The sequence below is a fragment of the Pinus tabuliformis genome, chromosome 1_2 (assembly GCF_031772625.1).
Source record: "Pinus tabuliformis cultivar Carrire ecotype Pingquan chromosome 1_2, CPIR1, whole genome shotgun sequence".
Taxonomy (NCBI): domain Eukaryota; kingdom Viridiplantae; phylum Streptophyta; class Pinopsida; order Pinales; family Pinaceae; genus Pinus; species Pinus tabuliformis.
In genome coordinates, this window is record NC_142298.1 from 640,037,351 (window position 1) to 640,047,476 (window position 10,126).

The 10,126-nt window shown below is 37.8% G+C and overlaps 1 protein-coding gene across 1 annotated transcript; it reads right to left on the reverse strand.

The window, feature by feature from the left end:
• Positions 1-4,623: 4,623 nt before the first annotated feature.
• On the reverse strand, positions 4,624-5,565 carry LOC149207273 (uncharacterized). The gene is made up of 2 exons (XM_089397990.1): positions 4,957-5,565; positions 4,624-4,710 (listed from the first exon to the last, which is right to left on the reverse strand). The coding sequence occupies exons 1-2, from the start codon at positions 5,398-5,400 to the stop codon at positions 4,624-4,626; spliced, it is 531 nt and encodes a 176-aa protein (XP_089254116.1). The 5' UTR covers positions 5,401-5,565.
• Between the last annotated feature and the right edge of the window lie 4,561 nt (positions 5,566-10,126).

Consider the following 10,126-nt stretch of genomic DNA (forward strand, 5'->3'; position numbering starts at 1 on the left):
ATATTAAAACTCCTTGTTTTGTTATGAAAACATCAAAATTTTATATTAGTTGTTTATTATCTTAAAGATCTTACATGTAGGATTAGTTTGTTGAGTGAGTTGTGTTGTTGAGATATTTTCTCAATAACAATACCTCATTTCAAAAATTGTTCGATCTCATAAACCCATGTATATGTGATGTAATTGAATGACTTTGGTGTAATAGAATCATTTGTTTTGTGTATTCTATTTTATTTCTTGGTATTAGAGCGGGTAGTTGTAGGTTTACTCTTAGAAGAAAAATATGAGGAGTGAATTTGATCTGGCACTAACGCTAAATACGGCGAATTCAATATTTTGTGCTCCGTCAATTTTAAAATTTGTGAAAAGAGTGTCTCCTGGCTCTTCTTTGCCACGAATTATAAATCTTGCCTCTTTCTTTGTCTTTCATTGTTGTTCCACTCCCTTGTAGTCACGTTCGCCACTTATTTTACTATCAACTTCTGCAGCTCACCAATTTTCTTTAGTTCCGCCAACACATTTAACGACAGTTCCGTGTGGAAATTTATTTTCAGCATACAACCGTGTGTTGAGGTTCATGTTGGGGTTACGCGTGTTGGGATTCCATCGAAACACCAAGACATCGAAACAAAACATATATGATTGTTATTACGATGGCATGATAACACTGGTCATTCCTTATTTTTTCGAAGGATAACTATGAGTGAAAGGAATTGATAGGGGAACCGGCATGAGTGGTTGAAGATCATCTTGAACGTCTTACTACTACAAAGGAATACAGCCAATCGTCGAATCCGTTGTCACTCATCAGATCATTTTCTATGGAATTTTAAAGGTCTGTGAGAGTTAAATGCAAATGGTCCATACTTTGGTGAGAAGATCAACACATTTCCAATGAATCTGACAAAGAAGATCAACTCAGCGCTGTTGGAATATTAATTCCAACTGCCGTGCAGTAGCAGCGAGCCGCAATAGAGGACTTACGAAGGAGTCGGCTTATTCACGCCACCGCCATAAGTGTCTTTTCACCGTTTGCCTGTTTGTGTTCCCAAAGCAGGAAGAAGATCAAATCTGGGCTCTGCATCATAACTGCTCACCAAACAGCATTTAAAGAGGAAGCATGGCTGAGAAGGAAAGTACCAGCCTCGAGCCAGCCGCAGCATTTATCAGTCTTGGGTTTCCACATAACCGACTCAAGCAGCACAGCAGAATGTCAAAAGATCAGATCTGTTCATTATGAGTGGCAGATTGCAACAGAGTCTCTGTCAGCAAGTTGAGGCGGTTGATGGATAAGTTATGACCGCCTCCTGCACTATATATGTGTAGAGCCACAGCAGTGTTATTAACTCCGTAATGTAGCGCAGCAGCGCTCAAATGTAATTTCTGTGTTTTTAAGAAAGAATGTGCAGCAGCATGAGCTCACATGAATGAAGCCCTTTTTGCACAGCAGTGCAGGGATTGAAAAGCGTTAGAAGCAGCAGCAGCAGCTGAAGAATCACACAGAGCAGAGGAAAGCACGCAGCAGCGTGAAGAGGAAGAAGAATAATTTCAGAACAGTGAAATGCACAGCAGTGCAGAAATTTGAATGTAATTTGTTTTTATGTTCATCTGTGTGGAACAGAATCGTTCCTTAGTGAATTTCTGAAGTAGATGTTCAGCAATAGAAGTTTTGAAATTCCCTCTGTATGAGGAAGACAAATCTGTAACAGTTAGTTTATTTTGATAAATACAAGTTAAATTTTTCCTGTTGCTGTTACACCGTCACCGTTGCTGAAACACCTCGTAACTCAAAAATTACTTGACGTCAAAAGTTTACGTTGCTGAAACACGACGATCAGCGTTGCTGAAACACCTGTTTCAGCAACTGAAAAAAACTGTGTTGCTGAAACACCGTTTCCAGCAAGCGAATTTTTCTGTTTTTCTGTGTAAAAACAGAGTGCGATTTTTGTCTGTCTGTTATGGGATTTATCAGAAAATTCCAACATGGTATCAGAGCTAGTCCAGGCTCTTTGAAGTGTCAAAGAAGCTGAAGGAAGATTTCTTGCAGCAGCAACTTCTCCAGCAGTGTGAAGACTCAGCCAAGAAAGAATCTAAGGTATTTCTCAAGAATTTTTTCTGTGTTATTGTTGAAGACAGACAGTGATTTTTCAAATACAGTCAAGTATTTGAAGCATAATTTAAAGTGCAAGGAATGGCCAGCGTTAGCACATGCGTGGGTATTTTTAATACTCAGCTCCCACTACTTAATGAGAAAAACTATGACTATTGGGCAATAGTTATGAGAGCTTTTCTTTTCTCAGAAGATTTATGGGAATTTGTTGAAGATGGTTTTGAAAAACCAGCAAATGAAGATGAGGTAGAAAATGAGCTGTTGAAGAACTATAAGAAGCAGGATGCTTTGGCCCTCTACTTCTTGTATCGAGCAGTGAATGAAAGTGTGTTTCCAAGGATAGCAGCAGCTAAGACATCCAGAGAAGCATGGGATATTCTCAAAACTGCCTATCAAGGCATGCAGAAAGTGAAGACAACAAAACCTCAATTCATTGAGGAGAAAGCTAGTGATGAAAGCTTAGAGAAAACAGTGAATGATAAAATCTGTTTGTCTCGTGATGAAGGTGATGAGGAGATGGCTGAAGTTCATCCCCAAAAAGCGGCACCAACACAAGGGCAGCAAGTCGCACCCTTGAGGAGAAATGAATGTGCTTCTCCAAGCACACCACAAGAAGCAACAAATGAAGGTACAAATTCTTTGTTTGCTTTATCTAGTCATGTTGATTTAGAAGATGGAGTTCAAGATAGGAAATGGAAAGAACCCATGAATGGGAGAAAGGAATTGAAGTTCCTTGAAGATCTGTTTAAAGAATATGCAGTTCGATGTGTAACTCTTGCCAAGATCGCTGAGATGGGCTTCACTGCCAAAACCCTTGTCAATATGACAGAGGAAGAGATTGAAGATCTGATGAAGACCCTGGTAGAACTCTATCAGATGGATCTTCCTATAGGGGAGAGATATGAAATTAAATCTCCCATGAGAGCAGAGAAGGAGCAGGTTGCTGATATTCTGACCAAACCATTGGATCAGAAAAGTTTCGAATTTTTGATGAAGTGTCTGGGTATGACTGATAACCCAGCAGTTGAAATTAAGGGGGAGTGTTGGAATATTAATTCCAACTGCCGTGCAGTAGCAGCGAGCCGCAATAGAGGACTTACGAAGGAGTCGGCTTATTCACGCCACCGCCATAAGTGTCTTTTCACCGTTTGCCTCTTTGTGTTCCCAAAGCAGGAAGAAGATCAAATCTGGGCTCTGCGTCATAACTGCTCACCAAACAACATTTAAAGAGGAAGCATGGCTGAGAAGGAAAGTACCAGCCTCGAGCCAGCCGCAGCATTTATCAGCCTTGGGTTTCCACATAACCGACTCAAGCAGCACAGCAGAATGTCAAAAGATCAGATCTGTTCATTATGAGCGGCAGATTGCAACAGAGTCTCTGTCAGCAAGTTGAGGCAGTTGATGGATAAGTTATGACCGCCTCCTGCACTATATATGTGTAGAGCCACAACAGTGTTATTAACTCCGTAATGTAGCGCAACAGCGCTCAAATGTAATTTCTGTGTTTTTAAGAAAGAATGTGCAGCAGCATGAGCTCACATGAATGAAGCCCTTTTTGCACAGCAGTGCAGGGATTGAAAAGCGTTAGAAGCAGCAGCAGCAGCTGAAGAATCACACAGAGCAGAGGAAAGCACGCAGCAGCGTGAAGAGGAAGAAGAATAATTTCAGAACAGTGAAATGCACAGCAGTGCAGAAATTTGAACGTAATTTGTTTTTATGTTCATCTGTGTGGAACAGAATCGTTCCTTAGTGAATTTCTGAAGTAGATGTTCAGCAATAGAAGTTTTGAAAATCCCTCTGTATGAGGAAGACAAATCTGTAACAGTTAGTTTATTTTGATAAATACAAGTTAAATTTTTCCTGTTGCTGTTACACCGTCACCATTGCTGAAACACCTCGTAACTCAAAAATTACTTGACGTCAAAAGTTTACATTGCTGAAACACGACGATCAGCGTTGCTGAAACACCTGTTTCAGCAACTGAAAAAAACTGTGTTGCTGAAACACCGTTTCCAGCAAGCGAATTTTTCTGTTTTTCTGTGTAAAAACAGAGTGCGATTTTTGTCTGTCTGTTATGGGATTTATCAGAAAATTCCAACAAGGGCCATGTAATAGCACTGACTATTTGCAGAAAGGTTGCACCCATGGTTAGAGCAACAAGAATCACTAGAAGAATCACTAGGCCCATATTGACTAGCCAGTGCACAAGGTAATAACTAGCAATTGTGCCAAAAGGTACAAAGAGAGGCTGATAGGATTATTAAATTAGAATTGTTGAATTTTTCTAAAAGAGATGTTGGTACAATCCTAACCGATGAGCAATTTGAGTTGGCTAAAGGCTTTTTAATTGTTTTTTATTCTTGTAAAATTATAGAGATAATTTATTGGTTTTACTTTCAAAAACTTGAAACAGTGAAACTAAAAAATCTACCCTGCCTATCTGCAACATCTAATTAGTATTAAAGTTTCACAAACACTAGAAAGATGCCCTTACTTTGAGAAAGAGTTTTTTGTCATGAACACTTTGCAGCTACTCTGAGAATAGATCCTGCAGCACCAATAGTGTTGGCCATGCATGCAACAATTTTATTTACATTTTCCTGTGAAATTTGCCATTCCAACGGATCCACAGGTACACTACAGTAACACAACATGAAAATTCAGGGGAAAACTAAATGTGATGAACCATAAACCGTAAAACTTCATTAGACACTGAACGTTACATCTGTTGGAGACAATTTGATAAGAAACTGCATATCCTTGTCAGTGGAGAAAATAACAAACAAGAACACATAAAAAAAGGCAAATATCAGATTGAGTAATTAAAAAAAAAAAATCAGATTTGCCTTCCTTAACCCCCTGCAGTTTGGATTTTCGCATTTCCTCGATTTGTACTGGTAGATTTCCCATGCCACTATCACAAGAACAAACATCAAGATTGCCCCAGACGCATAAGCGATCGACGCAAAATAGATAATATCGCCGATCACCAGAAAGGTAGCAGGAAGAATCTCAGCAGCCTCATTACAGACGTACTTGAAGTAAGGCGTAAAGAGAAATCCGCAGGCACCGAGTACTAGAACCAATATGATGATATCAACCGCTGCAGAGGAGGATTGCTCGTAGAGAGGATGAGCCAGCAGATTGTTGGAATTATGCTGCTTCCACTGGCGGTGGTGATTATTATGTCGGGAGAAAGCCGCCTGCTCGCTGAGGGTCAATGAATTGGCCATGTTGCGGTGCTGCTCGAAAGCCTTGCAGAATTCGATCAAACTACGGCAATCAACCATTGAAGCGGAATAAAGCGACAATTCACGAGAATTAACAGGGACACAGATTTACCCGGTCTCTGGGTGGTTGAGCGAATGTAGTAGAGACCTCCCTTGGCCTCCGTACATCAATGATGGCAAGAGTTGGAGTGGCCAGCAGTAACATCACCAGCATCTGCCAATGGATCTCCATCTAAATGCAAAATTCAACAGTCTAGTAATCAACCCTCTGCTCCTTGACCAGTGCTTTATAATAGAAACAGCGAGGCTAATGCATACTCTGACGGGTGCATGGCGTCCAGAAAATCTTGTGTTTTGCCAAAACGAGCACCTCGGATTTTTGTGCTTTTTTGGTTTTCCAATCGACATTTTTTTGTGCTTTTTTGACTTTCCGTGCTTTCTTGATTTTCCGTTGTTTCGTTTTCTGGTTCAGATCAGCGGTTGAAAGTGTCTCACTTGATCGAAAGGAGCAGGGTAAAAGTGTTGACGAAGAAGTTGATGCATAGGAAATAATTATAGAGTAATTGTTTATTTTAATCATGGAGCAAATAGTTATTTAAACGTTAATGGATAAAACTTCCATACGTGGAAGGTGAAGGCCTAAATACATCTTATTCATAGAAATTTATGGAACTTAGTAAAAGGAGAAGAACCAACACCTCAAGATCCTAAATTATTAATCGATTAGATGAAAAAGAAAGAAAAATATAAGTTGATTATAGGTCTCTATGTTAGGCTCACAACTTCATCATATAGACTTAGAAAAATCTTGAGTTAATCAAAATATTTGGATTAAAGAATGTGAACGCAAAATTCTCCCTGAAATTACAATTATTCAAAATTAAAATGCATGAATGGGTATCATTATTCAAAATTAAAATGCATGAATGGGTATCGTTGTCTACACAAATCAACGAGTTAAAATCTCTCGTATGGCATTTGAAGGAAACTGTGGAAAAAACAGAAGATGAAGATGGTAAGGCTATTTTGTGAAACAATTTATCTTCAAGTTATGATAATGTTATTTTCAACTTAACTCAATTTTCTTTTAAATCATTAGATGAAATGATAACATCACTCTTAGTAGAAGAAAAAAGGATGAAAATGGGTGACGTAGAGGATAACTCACACCCTAAGATGACAATATTCTCTAAAGGAAGGATCAGCAAAAATAAAAATTTAGTCGATTATTTTACTGCAAAAGTTATGGACATACAACATTCAATTGTAAAACTCATACTAGAGATCTTTTAAATTAAAAATTGAAAGAATCAGCTAACATGGCTAACTTAAGAATATTTTCTAGAGGATAATTTGGAGACACCTCACATTATAACAATGATGATGAGTGCAGTGCAAAACCTCTCATACTTTTCTGAAATAATTATAAGTCATTATGAGATCCATGTGTGTGAGATAGGTTATTGTTGTGTGTTTGTGAAAAGGATTGGTGGTTCTTAAGCTGGAAGCCCCAGTTACAAGAACATCAATTCTTATGTTTGAGGTCAAGTTGTTTGATCAACTTTTGAACACATTCAGTATCCAAACCTCCATCTTAGCAACTGATGGAAAGACAAAAGAAAAATATCTGACAAATGGTGGTTGATCCATAAGATGGTTCATTACTTGACAACTCTTATTGCAGAAGCCCTGATGAAACGAAATGTCAATATTATTGATCTTGCAAGTTCATCAGTTACAATGGTTAGAGGAAGTTATGTTTTAAATAGAGGTCAAGTGGTAGCTCGAGCAGTGGTGAAGAAAGAGTGATTTCTACGAGATTCTAGAGTGAAAGTGATTCTTGATGAAGGTCATATTAGACAATTGTGATTTGTACGTAATTTATCATTTATTTAATAATGTATGTGTTAAAGGGGGGACTTGGAAATCATGCTTACACGTAGAATTAGATTGTTGAGTGGGTTGGGTTGTTGAGATATTTTCTTAACAACAATCCCTCACTTTAGAAATTGTTGGATCTTATAAACTCCATATATACATGATGTAATTGAAGATTTTGATGTGTAATAGAATCATTTTTTTGTCTGTGAATCTCTATTTCTTTCTTGCATGTTAGCTTTCAAATTCTGAAAGTTAGAACTACTATTTATTTGTACCTAAATTTTGAGAAATGACAACAAGAAATTTCAGTTTAATTTGTCATTGAATTAAACTGAGAATTAAAATCGAATTCTATTCTCATAGCAACTTGTAAATAGTTAATAAAGTTTAATTAACTTAATTATCTTAGGAATTTTAGGTTGGAAGTCTTTCTGTAGTCATGTACATGCTCTCCCTAATTTTTAGGGGTCCAGTATGAGTTTAAATTAAGGTGGAAACTAGATCACTCAGTTTACTAAGTTAAGTTATATTAGATTAGTTCTAAATGGTTTTCGGAACTAATAGAGGAATAACAGTCTGTTGGTACACTAATGCGTCGACTAGTGCTACTCTAGTTAACTAAAGTTTTCCTCATGAGAAACTCATGCATGTGAGTTTACAGAAAGACCCAGTTGAGACTAGAGTGGAGGGACAATGTATTATCATTTGTGCTACTTACTAACTTATATAGATCATGCATGTAACCAGGAACTGGACCTAGTTTGGATTGCGTAGTTTTGGAAGCACTAGATTCCCATTAATATGGCCTATTCAACCATAGGAATTGCACAAAGAAATAGGGGCTTGGAGAGCTACAAAATTGGCTAAGTGTTGGCCAAGAGCTTTCTGGTGAGCTAAAAGCGTTGAGCATACTTGTGCAGAATTTTTCTAGTGAGAACGAACTTTGTATCTTCACTCATATTTCTGATATATCCAATATGGATAGAGGGGTTTTGAGCAGTGGCTTTCCCCAGATACATCTTGTGTTATGTGCCATTGATTTATCTTCTTCTTGTTCTTATTTTTTTCATCGATCTATTGGATTCTGCTAGTTGAAAGTAGAAGTAGATTCTTGTCTTGTGTTTAAGTAAATTGCATGAGATTGTGAATCTATAGGATTTTATACATGCTAACAGAGCTGAGAATAATATACTAGAGGAGATTTCAAATTTTTGAGTTTTGGGTTACAGGTGAAATTCGAATTTGTAATACATACTTCAGGATCGACAGATGGTTTTCTATGGTTTGTAGCTTGAGCATGCCTTGGAAGGTAGCTCGAAATTTATAGCCAAGATGGACAGAATAGAGGCTATGCTAGAGGATAATGGCTTGAAGGAATTCGTTAATGAAGACATTCCTAAGGCAGCAGCATCATATGCACAAAATTTCGTTGAATGGAAGAAGCGTGTGGCGAAGGCAAGATGAATAATCCTTGAGGGAGTTTGAGAGCACATTGTCTTGAGTCTCCATGGAAAGGAAACTATGTGTGCTATGTGGAAAGCATTGAAGGACTTGTATCAGAACAACAGTGACCAAAGGAAATGGTCACTGAAGGAAATACTTTTAAAAATAAAAATGGAGAAAGCCGAGACTGTTCCAAAATAATTGACCAAGTTCACTCAATGTTGTGATGAACTTGGAAGTGTTGGAATCATGATTGCCGAGGATGATATGGTGACTCTTTCTCTTCTAGGACTCCCAAAGAGTTGGGATAGTTATCAAGACTCTATCAATGGTCGGGAGAAGCTACCAGAATGAGAATGACCGTGGTTGGAATTGATGCATGAGGAGATAAGAAGGAACACTAGGGACGACTCTTCATCAAATACTAATAATGAAGAGAACTGTTCCTTAGCGATTAAGGCAAATAAGGGGAAAGGGAAATATTCTCATTCCAAATTGTATTCTTATCATGGAGGTAAGAAGAAAGACATGATTAAAGTTAAGTACTTTCATTGTCATGAGATGGGCCATTTGCTACAAATTGTCCACTCAAGAAGTCCAAGAAGAATTCCTCAGGAGGAGCGGTGGTTGAGGCTTTGGCCTCTCAATTCGAATTGGACTTTACCCTAATTGCATGTATGGTGTTATCAATGATGGGAATTGTATGATACATAGGCAGTCGACCTTCATTCCACATGACTAGCGAGAAAGAGTTATTCAGTGACTTGGAGAAGAAATATCTCCAGAGGCATATCGAGATGGGTGACGACGGGAAGTAGTGTTACTAGATTGGGCACAATTACTTTTCGTAGGGAGCATGGGGCTCCACTAAACTTGAATAATTTTATGTATGTGCTTGGGCTGAAGAAGAACTTAGTATCCATTTCCATGCTTTAGGATAGAGGCTACGATTTGATCTTCTTGAAACGAAAGGCATTCCTTTGATATTGGTCTGAAAATGGGTCTCTTAGGCTTCTTGTCTAACTTAGAAGAACCTCTCCCACTTCCAAAGCTTTAAATTTTCCCAAGTCTTAATGACTAACCAATGCGGAATTAAGAAATGCTTGAAAATATGGGTGTATGCTTGTACTTGTTTTCAGCTAATTATTTGCTTTAAAAGTTGTCGTTTGTGCTAATATGGGAAGATACTTAAACTGATATACAAATGCATATAACAGTAGTTAAAGCAGCAGTAAAAATAAACACATAAGACAACAGTATAATATGGAATTTGAAGGAAACTATGGAAAAAATAGAAGATGGAGTTGGTAAGGCTATTTTGTGAAACAATTTATCTTCAAGTTATGATAATGTTATTTCCACCTTAACTCAATTTTCTTTTAAATCATAGATTAAATGATAACATCACTCTTAGTAGAAGAAAAAGGGATGAAAATAGGTCACGTAGAGGACAACTCACACC

Coding starts and splice junctions, on each gene's coding strand:
- LOC149207273 (XM_089397990.1), bottom strand. CDS start 5,400: ATGGTTGATTGCCGTAGTTTGATCGAATTCTGCAAGGCTTTCGAGCAG. Junction 4,711..4,956: donor ACTGCAGGGGGTTAAGGAAG/GCAAATCTGATT, acceptor CAAATTTCACAG/GAAAATGTAAATAAAATTGT.